Source organism: Mauremys reevesii, linkage group 2 (assembly GCF_016161935.1).
Source record: "Mauremys reevesii isolate NIE-2019 linkage group 2, ASM1616193v1, whole genome shotgun sequence".
Lineage (NCBI taxonomy): Eukaryota > Metazoa > Chordata > Testudines > Geoemydidae > Mauremys > Mauremys reevesii.
In genome coordinates, this window is record NC_052624.1 from 258,699,357 (window position 1) to 258,717,371 (window position 18,015).

An 18,015-nucleotide genomic window follows, 5' to 3' on the forward strand; every position below is an offset into this window, starting at 1 on the left:
CCCAGTATCTCCATGAGAGTTTCATGGTGGCAGATTCCCGTGAAGTGTGGGAGTCAATAAACACCCTGTTCCACCGCATGTGGTGGTATGCACATCATACAGACACAAGCCTGCTTTCTGCAACCCTCCTGCCCCCAACAACTCGCTTCAGTGATTCTCAAAATCAAAGCCACTTACCAGGGGCCTTCTCTCCTTTTTGCGCTTTGCCAAGATCTGACTGCTGTGACTGGCTAGCCTCCTCCAGGATAGAGAAGAGCTCCTGGCTGCATGCATCTCTGACCTCCAAGTCATCCTCTGTCTCTGGGTGACCCTCGCCCTCCACATTCTTGTCCAAGATTTCCTCCTCCTGGCTTGGTCCACTCTCAAATGGTACAAGAGCCACCGAAGTATCCTCAGTGGCTTTCGCAGTGGAGGTGGGGTCGCCACTGAGTATCGCGTCCAGCTCTTTGTAGAACCAGCAGCTCGTGGGTGTAGTACTGGAGTGGCGGTTTGCTGCCCACGCCTTGTGGCAGGCATTCTACAGCTCCTTCACTTTGACCCTGCACTGCATTGTGTCCCAGGCATGGCCCCTTTCTGTCATGCATCGTGAAGTCTGTCCTTAGGTATCATAATTCCTATGGCTGGAGCACAGCTGGGACTGGACAGCCTCCTCTCCCCAAATGCTGATGAGGCCCAGCAGCTTGTCATTGCTCCAAGTGGGGGGATTGCCTGGTGTGTGGAGCAGGCATAGTCACCTGGAACGATGCGCTGAAACCACTGCACATGTCACCGAGCAAACAGGAAAGGGACTTTCAAAATTCTCAAGGAATTTAAGGAGTGGGACTCACAGTTGAGTTCAAAGCAATGACCAGAGAGGCAAGAACAGGCATTGTAGGACACATTCTGTAGGCCTATTGCAGCGCTGTAATCAACCAGGGTGTTTACACTGGCACTGTGGTGCTATAGCCCTGGTACAGAAAGCTGTACACCTCTTGTCGGGGTGGTTTTTTTACAGCGTTACAACTGCACAATTTCTGTGCACTAAGTGGCAGTGTGTACACCTCAGAAGTTACACCGCAGAAAGCTGCTTTACTGCACAGAAACTTGCCAGTGTAGACAAGGCCTTGGATAGATGAATAACTTGGATATTGCTTTTTTTTTTTAAATTAAGAAAACGACCTCTCCTGCCAAAATCAACGTACACACTAGCACTGCAGGGTCCAAATCACAGTGTGTCAAATGGAGTATATGACTGGGGCTTTCAAATGTTTCATCATGTAGACCACATTTTAATACAGGGATTAACCCATAGACTACCTGCCTTCCAGTTCCATAGTATGTGGAACACTTTCCCTCCCATTTATGATCACATAACATCTGTTTGGCAACTAACAATTGTTTGCATAGAATTTAGTACTGGAAAAATATTTAAAGGGTTTGTTGCTGATTTTAATGCAAATCAGATGCTGGAAAAAAGGATAACCAACACCATATGAGCATCTCATTCTTAACAGACCATAGGCTAGTTCTTTAATCCCCAGTGGTTCCTGGATCATAGTCTGAGAACTTCTGAACTACTGTGTACTATAAAAACAACTTAACACACCCTACCTGGTAGCCAAATGTATTGTTTTGTGATCCATGCCGTGGGATTCCAGGGTTTTCACATGATGTGCGAGTGGGTTCTAAAAAAAATTAAAATAAACACAACATAAGGTATTTTTTAGTGAAAAAAATCTGTGTGTCAACAGATATATTTAATTTAACCATGTGGAGAACAGGATCAGTAGAAGCATAATGATTAAAATGGTCATATTTCACAGATAGTGTAGAATAACACAACACAATAAATCAGAGTTCTCAAACAAACCGACAGGATTAGCAGCGGGAGAATCAAAGAGAAGAATCCAATAGATCTCAGTAATATGGATCTCATCTTACCTATACATCGAGGAGAAGAACCACTCCAAGTTCCATCTGCTTGGCATATTCTAGTACTGGACCCAACCAAAACAAAGGGAGGATTGCAGCTGAAAGAGACTTCTGACTGGTAGATGAAGCTCTTGCCTTCTCTTTTCCCTTGAGCAGGTACTCCAGGGTCACCACAAAACTTTGCTATGGAAAATGATGTGACATATAGAAAGCAATTCAGCATTTGCTAAAAGGTATTAAAATAAGACTTACACTGAAGTACCTAAGCTTAGCTGAACAGTTACTCCAAATCTCATGTCTGGCTCTTATACATAGCCAAATAAATGGGAGTTTTGTGGGAGCGAGGAAGGAATGGAATCTGCTCAACATGATGGAGAGGTCACATAGCCAATCTTTGCTAGTACTGACTGCAGTCCCATGGTTGAACTAGCTTTGGTGGCTGATTAGAATGCCTATGAGAAAGGCAGAGGAAACAGCTTGGAGATGTACTGTGTGTCTGGTGATTCCACCAGCTACAAAACCTTCCACATCCACAGCTCTACTCTATCCCCAAATCCTATATTACATCAGCATACAAGGTGCCCCACAGAAAACAACTGCAGAGTATGACAGTCCTCTGCTCGCACAACAGAACCTCATAACACCTGTTACTTATAGGGTCTTCCATGCTCTTGGAGGGAGCAAAAGAAGTTGTCCAAAGAGAAACAAATTTTAGGAGTGGCAGCTTCTTACTTCATCTTACTTAACTACAACTGAAAACTTGGGTATGGAGTGAGATCACTAGAAAGTTAGTGTGGCTAACTATAACTACAATAAAATAACTACATTAAACATGGAAAGCAGTTTAAGCAGGAATCTGAAAGTCAAACATTAATAGACATGTATTAAATAGAATATATATCTGCCAATAATAATATATTCTAAATCAGAGTCTTAAGGCTTTTAGCTTATCACCTGCAAGGATTTTCTTCTGTCTCTGGCATAGCATTGAATAACTGGCTGGATGCATGCTGGGTGAGTTTTTTGGCCTCTCCTTGCAGTAGTAGGTATTGGCCATTATCAGAAGCAGGATACTGTGATTCATGGACCAGTGATCTGATCAGCAATGCTCCCAAACTTCACATTCTCTGATATAACCTCACTGGTTGCAGAGCAGTTCCACATACAGAGATTTGTTTGCAAGACAGGGGTCTTAATCTACGACAATTTGGAAATTCATACGACATCACGGAACTGGCAGCATAGATTCTGCTGCAAAATTGTTACTAAGAGAAAACTTTAGACTCTGTAAGGGCCTGATCCTGTAAACACCAATAATTGAACATAATACTTACTACTGTGCTTAGTCTGATTGGCTTCAATATGACTACTTTCTGGTGTAAACTGTATGTTCTCTAGTAAACATATGCCACGCTGGGATTATAGTTTGTAGACAGCTACATACATTTTGTTTAGCCTTTTTGCACACTGAGGTCTAAATGTTTCTTCTGAGTGGTTATTTGATGAGTAAAGTCTCAAATTCTCAGGGGGGAAAAATCTTTAATTCCCTCACAAGGAACTGGCATTATTGGGAGCTAGATAATTTTTACAGAAAGAGTTCATGTGGAAACTCCGTCATTCATTTGAAATTTTTCACAAGCCTTTCCCCAGCAACATGCTATTGTTGGATGCCCACTAACTCTCTTTCACATGGGTAACTAAGGAAATGAGACATGGTAATTCATAGGAGACTTATATTTCTCTGGGATGGAAAAATGTGCATATAAAACACCCTAAATTTGTAGCAGATTGGAGGTTCTGGGATTCCTCCTTTTACTAGTGTAAGTTCAAGTGATTTTATTTTCCAAAGAAACCTGACGAGTAACTGAAGAACATGCGACAAGTGGCCGAAAAGTGACCGACAAGTAAGAGTTGAGCGAGGAAAAATAATAAGGATAAAATATAAGATTCAAACAAATACTTACGTAAGCACTGAGGTACCTCACCACTCCAAGTTCCATTCCCAACACAGGTCAAAACAGCAGGAAAGGATAGTTCATAGCCTGGGGAGCAGACATAGCTAATACTAAATCCCCAGTCAAAATTTGTTCCTTCCAACCTTCCATTAGAGATCTGGGGAGGAGTTGGGCAGGTAACAGCTGCAATAACATTCAAAGTGATTAGGCACAGCTGCTGTCAATATCCCTGGTGAACACAGTTACTAGAAGAACCATATGTGCTCATTTAATCTTTTTGGAGGACAATACAAGTGGTGACATGTTATCTTCCTGACTATATTCTTGCAGCACCACTGTAGCTAATATTTCTGGTTGCCTCTATTTCTGGGACACACAATTGTTGCCAGTTATTGGAATTTATAATGCAAAGTTGAATGCTGCATCATGCTATTTGGGAAGATAACCCTTGGAAATCACTGTATAGTTTATATAATATACAATATTTGATAAAATACTAATAGTGTTTGTGGCAAAATTATTTTTGTTGACTGTTAGGCATTCTGGGGTATAATTATGTTCACTTACACATGGTCACAATCCAATTCTTTCTTTCTGTTAGCCAATTTAGCTGTTGTTAAAAGACAGGAATGAGATTCAGTAGCAAGACTCCTTGAAAGGTGCATGCCTGGCTGCACTCTCTCTCTTGGTAGGTACCACACACAGAATTGTCTGCTTCAGGGGTAATTCTTTACCAGGAGGCATCTAACTTTTGGATGAGAGGAGGGGGTCCTGGGATTCCCTCTTCTTCTGAGTCTGCTAGTGCTGCTGCTCCTGACAGGCAGGAGAGGGACTTAAAAATTCAGACTTGACTCCCCCTCCTCAGGCCTGAGGGTGGCAAGGGGAGATTTTGAAGGCAACACTCACTCTAGGTTTGTGCAGGAGTAAAGAAAGCAGGTCCTTCCCCTATATCTCAGGTCTGATGGTGCCCAGGAGAGTAGCAGAAACATTAGCAGCAGAAAGAGTTCCACAAATAAGTGATGGGGAAGTAGTGGTACTATTTGATTTTGGGATGGTGGGGGAGCAAGGGATGGCTGCAGCAGTTATGACTTTGAAGGATGAAAGGGAGGGAGGAAGGGAGAAGGAGAAAGGGGATGAGATGAGGGAGGATGGGAATGAAAAGGGACAGAGAATGGGGAAAGCAAATTGGATGGGGAGAGAGACAATGAGAGACAGACAAAAGAAGGGATGAGTGAATAAATGAGAAACAGTGAATGAGAAGAGCACCAGGGGGAAACAGCAGAGTAAAGAGGAAGAGAGCAAGTGTAACACCAATAGACCCCATTTGTTGGGATTGAACCTGGGGTCTCTGGAGCTTAGTCTATGAGACTCTACCACCTAAGCTAAAAGCCAACTAGCTGTTAGCTAAGGCTGTAGAGCAGACTCATTAATCTCTAAGTGGTCTCAGTGCCACTAGCTGGGATAGAACCCCACTCTCAGAAGGTATGTGGGTTACATAAGTGAGAGTAGTTGGATTGAGTTTAAGGGAGAGAGAGGGAGTAAGTGGGAAGCAGTGAATGAAGAAAAATGGGGAAAGGAGAGTTGAGAGACCATGTGAATGGGGAGATGAGGGAGCTGCACTCAGAAGCTTTAAAATTACACTTAGTTAGCTTGTCTTTCTGCAGGCAGAAAAAAATTAAAGGGAACACCGGTCAGGAGCATGAGGTTCTTGCTGTGTGACCTGTGGAAGCCACCTGGCTTTTCTATGCATCAGTTTCACCATTAGTATAATTCTATACATCATACAGGTGCTTGAGGCTTCATTCATTAATGCTTATTAAATGCTTTGAGAATCATAGACTCATAGAAGATTAGAGTTGGAAGAGACCTCAGGAGGTCATCTAGTCCAACATCCTCAAAGCAAGACAAACAGCAACTAAATCATCCAGAACTCTGGGTGGAAATGCAAAGTGCCATTATTTTAATAACCTTTTAGCCAAGCAGGAGACCAAGGATTTGGGGGTGACTTTAGGATTGCCTTTTTCATTGCCCTATTTTTTTTAGAGACTGGGTGCATGGCTTCCAAAATTATGGCATTTGCCACCTTCATCATAGTGGTTATGAGCTCAGTGAAATATTGTTTTGGATTGAGTGAAAACCTCATTGAGGTTGGTAGGTTTGAACTCACCCTTCATTTAACATAACTGTAAGAATACGCCCAGCTCCCTCCCCTGTCTCCGAAGATAAAAGGAGTGTGTGACTCTGCCCAGGAGCTTTTGCAGAATATAGTTTTAGGTGGGGGTGTGTGTAAGTGTGTGTTCATGGAAAGGCCAAATATACAACAAAATGAAAAAGACAACTTGAAGGAGCAACTGGAAGCATGGTGGCTGACCCTGGAAGAAATCTGAGAAGAGGTTTATAGGTTGGGGTACAGGACGGAAAAAGTGTTCTTAGTGCTGTGAGAAAAATAAACTGTTTCCTGCTATTTGATTCTTTCTGCATTCAAAGACACAGAAGTTTGTGCATTCTTTGCAAATAAACAAAACTGCATCAAAGAAATCTCTATTGCCAATTTTTCCTCCTAACTGGAACCACCGATTAAACCCTGAATTTTTGGTTAGGCCCTCAGGTTAAAAGGGGTAGCTTTTACCCTTTTAAATTCTATTCCTTCCTTTTTTCAAGTAGCAGCATCAGTAAGAAGCTGGGGTTTGGGATAAGCACCAGCACTCTTACCCTGCACCAACTGGAGAAAATCCATTTATCAAGCAGCTTTATTACTAGTCACTATAAAAGGGACTTTATGTTTCAGCTTCCTGGCTGAAAGCAAGGGAACAAACAGAAAATTTCTTACTTGATAATCTACTTTCTGCTAGGAGTGTCTCCCAGAATTCTGATATGTATGGTTTATTCCCTTCCTGTCTGCCATTTCCAGAGGCAGTTCAAAGCTGCAGCAGAGCCTGTGCTAGCCAGACATGCTAAACTTGTGGGAAAAATTTGGGCTTGTTTTTGGCTTAATTGGCTTGTGAGTTGCTTGTTGGATAGTTTTTGGCTTGTAGCTTGTTTGGCTTGTAGCTTGTTGCCTCTTTTCTTTGACCAGCTCCCAGCAAGCAGGGGCAAGGGTGGGCAAGCAGGGGTAAGAGGGGGAGAGAGTAGGGGTGGACAGCGGGCCCACCACAGTCTCAGACTGCACGCCAGGGGGATCTAATCACATAGAGTGTTGGGGTTCTTAGGGATTGGCTTGTTTTGGCCTTGTTTTGAAATGAGATTAGCTTGATTTTTGGCTTATTGTGAAAGTTGGGGTACTTATTTACCATGTGAAAGTTGGCAGCTGTGGTGCTAACCACACCCCCTTCTGCTTGCTATCAGATGATGCATTTCTAAGCTGTGAAACAGCTCTTAGAAAATGATTTGTAACACTAACTTCAGTGCCAACTACACCTCTACCCCGATATAACACAACCCGATATAACACAAATTCAGACATAACGCAGTAAAGCAGTGCTCTGGGGGCGGAGGCCGGGGGAGGGTGCATGCTCCGACAGATCAAAGCAAGTTCGATATAACACAGTTTCACCTATAACATGGTAAGATTTTTTGGCTCCCAAGGACAGCGTAATATCAGGGTAGAGGTGTCATTAATTATTTGCAGTAGGCCACTGCCTCTTGGTAACTATCCAAACAGAATGCTGAGCCTTGGCTGTGAAGCCATCCAGGGTGGGTAGAATTGTGGGAGAACCTGATAGCAGAAAGGAAATTACTGGGTAAGATAATTTTCCATTCTGCAGCCCAGCATCCCCCACAATTTTGATATGCATGGGAAGTAGCCAACAGTGAACGACATTAGGGAGGGACAGAAAAGTGAACATGAGAAATAGGGAAAAAAATCTTTTTGAACTGCTCGAATGGCAAGGTTATATCTGGACCACTGCTTGCAGCACTTTCCTGCCAAACAAGGCCTCGGCAGAGACAGAAAGACTATCTTACAGTGCCTGATAGAGGCGCTAGCTATATGACTGCTCTGCAGATCTCTGTGTTGGGGGCACATGCTCTTTTGGCCCAAGAGGTTGCCAAGGATCTTGCAGAATGCATCTTGATTCCCTGACCAGGGCGGTTGGATGGCTTGTGTGCCTCAGCGATGCATAGTCCGATCCATCTAGTAATTGATAGCTTGGATACTCTAAGCCCTTGGCACCTGGGGATGAAAGGAAATAAACAGGGAGACCCATCTACTTGTGGATTCTTTACACCTGATATACGTCTTTAGTGTGCTTCTGCCATCTGGGGTGTGCCACTGCTTCACAGTCAGGTGCTGTGCCCATGGGCAGAGTGAAGGAAATCAGAGGCTTAAAGGGATGTACGGTTAGGTCTTTCAGCACCAGTGGTAGGACCAACTGAGGGAAGATTGGTCCGACAGCTGATCTGGGCAGTCTGATTGTTCTGAAAAATTTGGATACCTGAGGGTTCTGCCAAGGAGCCTGAGGATCCTACTAATAGTACACAACTTATGGCTGATACCTGGTGAACTACCCTGCTGGGCAAAAGGCCCTTATCTGCACCTTTCTGAAGGAAGTTGTAAGTGGCTGGAATCCCAGGATACCTTGGATATGCGCTGCACTCTTGGCACAACAAACTGAACTTGGTCTGCATGGACAAGTATGTTTGCTGTGTGGAAAAACTCTCCTGAATGAGAGAAGAGGCCTGATTACTTTGGAAGATAGGCCGAGTGTGGCTAACACTTCTCTTTCAATAGCCAGGCTGTCAGTTAAAGGTGACCTGCGTCTAGATGGAGAAATGAGCCTTGGAAAAAAGAGGTCTGGTCTTGTCTAAAGCTGGTATGGTGGCTACAGCCTCAGTTCTATCAGATCAGAAAACCAGGGTCTCCTTGGTTGGTAAAGAGTTAGGGCTGTCACCCTTCTCACCTTACCTTTTGGAACACCTTCCCTAGGAGAGAGAAGGGCAGGAATGCATATTGCAGGCCTTGTGGCCATCTCTGCAACAGAGCATCTGTCCCATGGACTTAGGATCTGCTTCTTGGGTGAAGAATTTCTGTCCTTTTGCATTGCTGTAATTGTCAAACAGGTCAAGTTAGGGGAGACCAAACATATGCGAGATCAGAGTGAAGACTTCCTGGTACAGGCATCATTCAGAGTAGTTGATTTTGTGTCTACTGAGCCAGTCTGCTTTTTGGTTCAGCTTTCCTTTTATGGGTATTGCCTTTTGGGAGGGTGATGTCTTGTCTGCCCATTCTATTGTCTCCATTGCTTCTGCATTTAGAGCTACACTCCTTGTTCTTCCTTGGTTGTTCCTGTACGCAACTGTGGTCATGTTGTCTGGTTGGTCCAAAAAGTGATTCCATGCTAGGTAGTTCTGCAATCTCACTAGTTTGACAGCTCTGAGTGCCAAGAACTTGATGTGGTAGTTCCTTTCCCCAGATCTTCAGTTACCCTACACTATTCTGGGTCCCAGAAGTGTTCCCCATCCCTTCCAACTGGTGTCTGTTGTAACAACCTGCAGCCCTAGAAAGGATATGGGAAGATTCCTGTGGATGTTCTCTGAGACCTTCTATCACCCCTGGACTTGGTCTTGCCTTAGCTTGAGGGAATGGGCCCATACTCTCAGAAGAAAGGTCTGATATGTGACCTCGCCATTGGGAGACCCATATGTACAAGATGAGAAGGCCCAGTGACTTGAGACTCTGAGCTATGGTTGGCCTCATGCATTTGTCCAGCATGGATATCTGGCCCTGGATCTTCTGAATCTTCTGTCTAGTGATGGGTAGATCTTTGTCACTGAAGGGTCTATCTCCACTCCCAGGTAAATTCTGTTTGTCAAGAGAATCAGGGAGTTTTTTCCTGGTGTTACTGCAAAGCCATAGGCTTAAGAACATAAGAACGGCCATACTGGGTCAGACCAAAGGTCCATTTAGCCCAGTATCCTGTCTTCCAACAATGGCCAATGTCAGGTTACCAGACGAATGGAAATGAACAGAACTGGTAATTATCAAGTGATCCAAGTGATTGCTTGGCAATCAAGAGTATGGGCTCTGGCACTGCGTGTTGTGGCCTGTGAGCTTTGCCTTGCTGTGACTACTACATCCACTTAAGACTCTGGGTGCAGAGGGTGGATCATAAGGGAGAGTCTTTGTCATGTGTAGGATTTTGATGGTTTGGAGGAAAATTCATGTAGATTTCCTTGGAAAAAATCTGGAGCAGAAACTTCCCTGCCAGGGTAACAGTCCATTCTTGGATATCCTTGGTGTTGGTAACAACCAGTAGATTGCTGTTCTGGCTTTGATAATGAGGATTGACACTTCTTTTCAGTCTCAGCTACTAATTTCTCTAATATTTCCCCCAATAGCTCATTACCTGTAAGTTTGGATGCACCATTTAGAATGAGCAATGACTATTCCTGGGTATAACATGACATCCTTGAAGCCACCAAGTTAGAATCCATTGCTGGTCACAAATCACATCAATTGTTTGCCCAACACACGACTCGAGACATCTTACTCCAAGCAAGGACCATGCCCCTAGAAAATGAGCCACTTATTTACCATGAAGTAGGTTTTCCTACTAAATGTATGAAAAAACTTTGGTCTGGACAGTTATAGATGAAGCTTTTAAATTGCTGTGCAGTGTGTCCTATAGTATAAGCAGTGATGTCCTATGGTATTCAGGTCTTGGAATGAAATCCGCTTCTGAAGGTGTGACATATGTCTGCTGCACCAACCTTATGCTCCCCAAATCTATGGAATATCTATCTATCTATCTATCTATCTAAACATTTTAGTTTAACATTTGGTTTAATGAGGTGTCCTCATTTGCCTCAATGGAAAGCGAAAACATGTATCACAATAATGCTTGAAAGGAAAGATATTTTATTTATAAGTTCCTTGCTGGCCATCATGGAACAGTTTGCAGGGTTTTTTGTTTGTCTGTTTGTTTGTTTTTTGTTGTTGCATGTGTGGTACATTTCCCCTTGGCTGTTTACAAGATGGAGGTAGCACACTATTCATCCTGGTCTAGGGAGCACACAATAGATGATGGGTAGTGGTAAACATGCCTCAATTGTGAAAAAAGTTGCTAGCTATCCCCCGGTGCCTGAAAGGCTGCTTGCCTGCTATCCAGGCTAGATAGCACCCAAGTACGTGCTGCAGGAGCAACCTAATATCACCTGGATCTTTACACAGGAAATCAAGAGCACTTTGAACATGGGAAGGGATTTCTCATTTACCATTCTGTAGTCCCATGAAAATGCAGCCCCAAGGCTAGCGGAATCCTCAAGTGCCTCTGTACTGGTCACGGACTTCCTGAAGAGCTCAAGGCTTTAATATGGAGTCACCTGTGGAGCGGGGAGGGGTGGAGAGAGAGCCCCTTTCCCAGGCAGAGCAAGGGTTTATGGTTGATGATCAGAAGGCAAAATTCCCATTCTGATGCTGCCTCAAATTTGAGCTCAGTTCCCTGGCACAGCAAGGAAAGCCAGACAGGCACAATTTCCATTAGGCTGCAGGCTAAGACAGGGGGCACAGGCTTCTTTGCATGCCTGGACATGCTGCAGGGTGGGGAGGGGCAATGTTACACAGCACTCCATCTACACTATGAGCCAGGGGTGTGATTTCCCCTGCTTGTGTGCATATATTCTTGCTAGCTCTCATTGAGCATATGCAAGTATAAACAGAAGTGTAGCTCAGTAGCATGGGTAGCGGCAGTGGAGACACAGCTGAGCTATGTTGAGTACATACCCTCTGATTTCAGGTGGGTTGGTTCTCAACAGGGCTCAGGTGTGCCGCTGCTGCTGCTACCCATGCTACTGAGCTACACTGCAGCTTATACTCATGCTAGCTTGAGTATGTGTCAGAGGCGGATTCCAGTTTTGTAGGGACCTGGGTCAGAGCAAGTGGGGGCTCTCCCCATCCCTTCCTCCTGCAGTCCACTCTGTCCCCATCTGACACTCCTCCCGGGGAGCAGGATCGGGGTACAAGGGCTTCTCACGCTCACCCAGCGCTCATGCCAGGGGGAGCAGGGTCAGGGCACAGGGGCTCCTGCTGGGGGTGAGCAGAGTCAAGGCATGGGGGCAGGAGTGCCAGGCAGGTGGAAGAAGCGCCCGCGCCCCAACCCCGATCCCTGGCAGGAGTGCCAGGTGGGCAGGTGGAGTGGGGCAAGCCCCCACGCTCTGACCCCGTCAAGAGCGCCGGGCAGAGTGGGTCAGCACGCAAGGGCATCCATTTCTCCAGGGCCCTCCATTTGGCTGGGGCCCATAGGTAGGTTTCCCGTTGGCCCAGTGGCTAATCTGTCACTGGTATGAAGCACACCCCTAGCTCATAGTGCAGACATAGCCTCTGAAGGAGATAAACCCCAGCAAACACTCCCTCGGGGGAGAAGGCAAAGGAGAAGGGATTTGGCCCCTGATTTTCACCCTACTTTTTAGTAACTGCTGCCTTAAGAAGGGAACACTTGCTTTTGCTTTTTGGGGTCCCAGAGTCTCTGGGTTTTGCAGAGATTAACCCACTGTGTGCAGAAGAAGAGCTGTGTAGGTGCCCTGCTTCGTTCCACTGGGGGCAAGGGGAGAGGGAACCAATAGCTCAGAAAGGGTCTCATCTTTATGCCCCAGGACTTACCTTCTGGGTCAGCTGGAGGAAGGTCTCCTAGTCCTCCAAGCCTCCCTCCTGGTTCTGCTCTTGCTCTCTTTGTGGGATGTTTCTTTGGTGGAATCAAGGCTAACTGGTGGGAAGGCACCAATATGCCTGTCCGCTCAGAGCCCCATGTCCTAGCAGAGATAGGGGTGGGTGGTTGGGGCAGATTGGGAATTTTTTTCTTTCTGCCTGGCTTGAGAAAGGTGCTTCACATTCAGAGCACTGTTTGGATTTTGTCCATCGCTTGCACAGCTCTTCTTCCATGACTGGAAGCGGGTGGAGGAGCTCAGCAGGGAGATGCTGCAGTGGATGCTCCGGGTGGCTGTGAACACTGTGCTGCTCAGATCCCAGACCAGCAGGAGGTGAGGAGACTTGAAAGCAAATGGAAATGCTTGAACTGCCCCTAAAATGGCTAAAAATAACAACTCTAAAAGAAAAGGATGGGAGTGAATGAACCACCATTTATTTGCTGCTGTGGAGGCAAAACTTCTGTCAGCAAACAGAAGGGGGTGTGGTTAGCACCATCTGTGCTTCAGCTTTGAACTACCTCCAGAAACTGCAGACAGGAGGGGAATAGCGCATATGGAACTGAGTTGAGGCAGACAATGGGCTGCAGCATGTCTGTTGGCAATATAGGGGAAGCAGGGTCAGGAAAGAATAAGTAAATGACCACAGCCTCAAAATGAAGGAATAAATGAATAAAACTGAACATTGCCCTGTCAAGGTTCTAACTACAATAACAGCTGAGACTGAACCGTTAATAATGGATATCTGCAGTGGATTCTGCTTGGGGTTTCAGCTGAAATTGGTATTACAAAAGCAAAGTGGATTTAAGACAGTTTTGCTGAAAAGTACAATGCCTGACTGACATTTACTTGTGAATGAACACACACATCCTTCTCTTGCGGAGACAAACGAGGGAAAATCATATATATCTAGTATTTCAGTGGCAGCTGGAAAATAATGTTTGCATACTCTGAGCAGTTCATTGTCCACTTATTGCATCTAAATTGTACCAAATCCTCCTAACAGTAACATATAGCTATTATATATTTCAAATAAATTATTATATATTATACATTCCTTTTGATTACATATTCAAAATAAACAATAATATTAGTTTAAAAGTGAATATTACTTTTGGCATTGCACAGAAATGTGCATGGAATAAAATAGGGAATTTCTGACAGCATCAGAGATTTCACACGATTACTATTTAATATTTTTACAGTGCATAAGTGTGTATAATGAATGACTGACAGAAAAGAAGAGTGTACATTCCCCAAAGAGCTTACAATCTCTGTCCCTCATTTGAAAGTTGAACTTTTCCCTTCGTACGCCGGTGTATACCCACTACTCCCAGTTAATGGCCTTTGGGTAACAGCAGCCTAAATAAGGTAGAGCAAAGTGAAAGACAGGAGCAGGGACCTGGGAGGAGGGATAGCTCAGTGGTTTAAGCATTGGCCTACTAAACCCACCATTATGAGTTCAATCCTTGAGGAGGCCATTTAGGGATCGGGGCCAAAAATTGAGGATTAGTCCTGCTTTGAGCAGCAGGTTGGACTAGATGACCTCCTGAGGTCACTTCCAACCCTGACATTCTATGATTCCCACTTAGGGGCATCTCTAGGGCTTTTGCCGCCCCAAGCACGGCAGGCAGGCAGGCTGCCTGCAGAGGGTCCGTTGGTTCTGCGGCTTCGGCGGACCCTCCACAGGTCTACCGAAGCGGCGGGACCAGCGGACCCTCCGCAGGCAAGCTGCAGGAGGCAGCCTGCCTGCCACCCTCGCGGCGCCGGCAGAGTGCCCCCCACGGCTTGCCGTCCCAAGCACGCACTTGGGGGCCTGGAGCCGCCCCTGTTCCCACTGAATGGTCAGTAACAGAACTGGCCAAAGACAGAGTAAGAGTAAGGTTCTGACTGATGCCTCTGATTCTGCCCCAGCCAGAATTTCTCTTTGGGGCTCCAGCCAAAACTGAAACCCCCAACTCAGACATCTCTAGCAAGCCCAAGGCTGAACCTTATTCTAAAATAAACATAACATTTGGTGAAAAAAGGGAAGAGGCAACATAAAAGAAGAATATGTAAGAGAATCCATCTTGCATTGCCTGACTCTTGTGTTCCCTAGCAGATTGATAGAACAACTTTCATTTAAAGAAACAGTATACAAAAAACAGAATTATTGATACATACACCTCAGATTTAATATATAACTCTGATTACAGTGCCTGGGAACCATGGTAATAGGCAGTACAGAAATGTTATAAGAAGACATGTGGGGAGAGAGAGATAATTCCTTGTGTGATCAGTTTTGTATGCAAAAACAGTAGCATTTGATGATGGTTAATAATGAAAAGTAAACAGAAGAAGAGCATTTTCTTGAACAGAAAAAAAATTGGAGCACTTGAGAATAAACTGCATTCAAAGCATTGGGAGCAGAACTGAAAAAAAAAACACCCTACAACACTGACATAGCTGGGAGGAGGGGTCAAGGCATACATGGAAGAAGAAGAAAATAGGGATGGAGATGCAGATCTGAGAGTCTTCAGTTTGAAGACATGAGAGAGAATGAGCCCATCCAGGTGGAAGCATGGACAGAGAAAAGGGAGGATTTATCAAATATTCCTATGAGATACCTCTAGGAAAGTGGGAAGGAAAAAGAACCACTTGCCAACACCTGGTCGCAGGTGCAATTGGCTAGGTTGGAGAAGAAGGAAGAGAAGGAAGAGTCACACAAGGCTATGGAGGATAGGATCTTAAGATGGAGGAGGAGACTCACTATGTCAAAGCTAACAGAAATATCAAGGAGAATGAGCCTGAGAAGATGCCCTTAAATTTAGCAAGGAAGAGGTTGTAGGTTACTTTGAAAATAGCAGTTTTGATTACATCAGTAGAATAGTTTTTGATGGTATATTACAATAAAATTCAGTTATAAGCTACCAATTTTTTAACCACAGGCTACAACAAGAACTTCCCTGTAATACCTGTAAATCAAGAATGCATGTGCTAGCAGAGAGGAAGTGTGAAGGATCAGGGGATTTATTCTTTTGTTTTTCCAAATCCCATAGGAAGGAGGCAACATCAGATGCCAAACAAATGTACATTAGGGCATCTGCTGGAAATATTTAGACTTTGCTGCTGAAAAACATGCTGAGTATATTAATACTACTGGAGAGTGTTGAATTTCTGTACCCTAAGCAAGGGAGGGATTGGCCAAAGATACTGGTGGGAAGGACAAGATAGTCTAGTGCCATCCAGCCATGGGGAAAAAAATCATTTACTGGATTCTAGACAATTAGAAAGTCCAATACTATGTAGGTTCCCCAGATAAACTGCTGAAATGTATCATCTCTGGTAGATTAACATTATGCAGAAAAAAGGCAAACTCCATTAAAAGCAGGGAAGTCACCTGAACTGTCTCTTAAGCAGAAACTTAGTAAGAGGCTCCCGAGAGCCCCAGTAAGATCTCCAGCACAACACAGCTAACACTTTAAATGTATGAAACAAAATAAAAGACACAAATGGTAAGACAACAATTTAAAAGCCCCCAACTCAATTTACCATATAAACAAAGTAAATATTAAGATGTCCAAACATGTTCAGCCTTCGGTTATAATGATGAATGTTTACTTAGTTTGACTAACATGTTACAGTACACAATAAGTACAAATGTCACACACAAAAATGTTCTGATACCCAAAATCATTGTGATACCTTTACAAGTTGGGATTGTTCCACTCCATGTGCCGTTGCTGGTACAGGTGCGAATTATGCAGCTGTTCAATTCCATTGTATAGCCGGGTTGGCACATGTAGGTAACATTTTGTCCAACAACATAATCATCACCATATCTCAAGCCATTGGCTGGTACACCTGGGTCTCCACAACTGATTACTGCAAGTAAGGGGTTGAAGAACAGATGGTAAATCATTAATGTGACTGTGTATCTGGGAGGAGAAAAAGCACATAGTCAAATTAATGATTTATTGCCAAAAATATAGCAAATGTTTATCTCCAGCTACATTAGGTAAACATATATATCACTTAATTCTCTATCTAACACAATACATGGATACATACAGCAGCTACATTTTAGGGAAAAAATTAGTACACCTGTTCAAAAGTGCAAAACATGGACTGTACTATTTTAATACTTAAATGTCAGGATTAGAAAATTGCAGTTGGAAAACAAAGACCCTAAAAAGGAGTAGGTAGATGAGGAAAAGCAGATTGTTTCACCAAGGACCACACAGTGTGAAAGTCACTCATCTGGATCCCAAAGATTATACAGAAATTCCCCAAATTAAGAAGGGAATGACTGCAATGAGAAGGGAAAAACCCAAAAGTTTGACCTCTGGCAATAAGGGATCTGCAACAGACTGAGGAAGAGTATCCATCCTCCTGTTCCATGAAAATCAGAAAAAAAGTTTCCCTGATCCAGAACTTTGCAATTAAACACTTAAATGAGAATGCCAATTTACCATCAACAAGGAGGAAATAGAGGCTGAAAGAATGGGACCAGCTTGTTATGTATTTCCTTCACAGAAAATAAAACCAGGAGACAATCATCCTTACAAATAACATATATATGTCTTAAAAACAACAACCCAGAAATCAAACACTCCCCCACCAGCTCCAAATTAAGGAGCAGGAAGGGAAGAACATAAAGAAACAGTTAGTGGGAAGATGGGCAGAGCAGAGCAGTCTGACAGCCTCTGTGTTGTTGAGGAGGATGACAGTTTGGGGGAAGGAGAACATCAAACTGGAGCGGAGGGAAACAATCTCATATTTGGGACCCTCTTTCCAGATGATGTCATGGTATCCTCTGATACTGAGAATACCTCTCCATGGGAGGGAACCCCATTTATTAGGAAAAGACAGGTAATAGTAATGGGGGATTTGATCATTAGAAATATAGAGAGCTGTGTTTGTGATGACTAAGAGAACCAGATGGTGAATTCCCTGCTGCATGTGAAGATTGTGGCTCTCTTGAGACATCTAGACAGGCTTATGTGTAGTACTGGGGAGAAGTTGGTGGTTGTGATACATACAGCTACCTATGGCATAGGGAAAGATGGGAGAGAGGACCTGGAAGTCAAATTTAGGCTACTAGAAATTGAAGTCCAGAACCTCCATAGTAGCATTCTCTGAAATGATCCCAGCTCCCCGTGCAGGGCCAGTTAGACAGGCAGAAGTGCAGGGTCTCAATGTGTGGATAAGACAATGGTGTAGGGAGGAGGGGTTTAGGTTCATTAGGAACTAGGAAACCTTTTGGAAAAGGAGGAGCCTATACAGGAAGGATAGGCTCCACCTAAACCAAAATGGAACCAGACTGCTGGCATGTAAAATTAAAAAAGGTTGTAGAGGAGTTTTTAAACTAAGGCCTGGGGGAAAGCCAACAGGTACAGAAGATCACATGGTTCAGACAAAAACATCCCTTATAGGATGATCTATTAATGGGGATTCTCTATATCCCAGTAAGGAGGAGAGGATAGAAGTTCATGAAGTACAGGTAAGAACTGAAGAGAAACAGCCAAATGAA

General features: G+C 44.1%; 1 protein-coding gene across 2 annotated transcripts in view; it reads right to left on the reverse strand.

The window, feature by feature from the left end:
• CSMD3 (CUB and Sushi multiple domains 3) overlaps positions 1-18,015 on the reverse strand; it is a 1,158,685-nt gene that overhangs the window by 42,684 nt on the left and 1,097,986 nt on the right. For both annotated transcript variants that reach the window (XM_039525141.1, XM_039525140.1), the window contains 4 exons: positions 16,188-16,367; positions 3,876-4,049; positions 1,921-2,094; positions 1,591-1,664 (listed from right to left, as the gene is read on the reverse strand). In XM_039525141.1, coding sequence (XP_039381075.1) covers positions 1,591-1,664; positions 1,921-2,094; positions 3,876-4,049; positions 16,188-16,367 — 602 coding nt within the window. The remainder of the gene's footprint in view (positions 1-1,590; positions 1,665-1,920; positions 2,095-3,875; positions 4,050-16,187; positions 16,368-18,015) is intronic.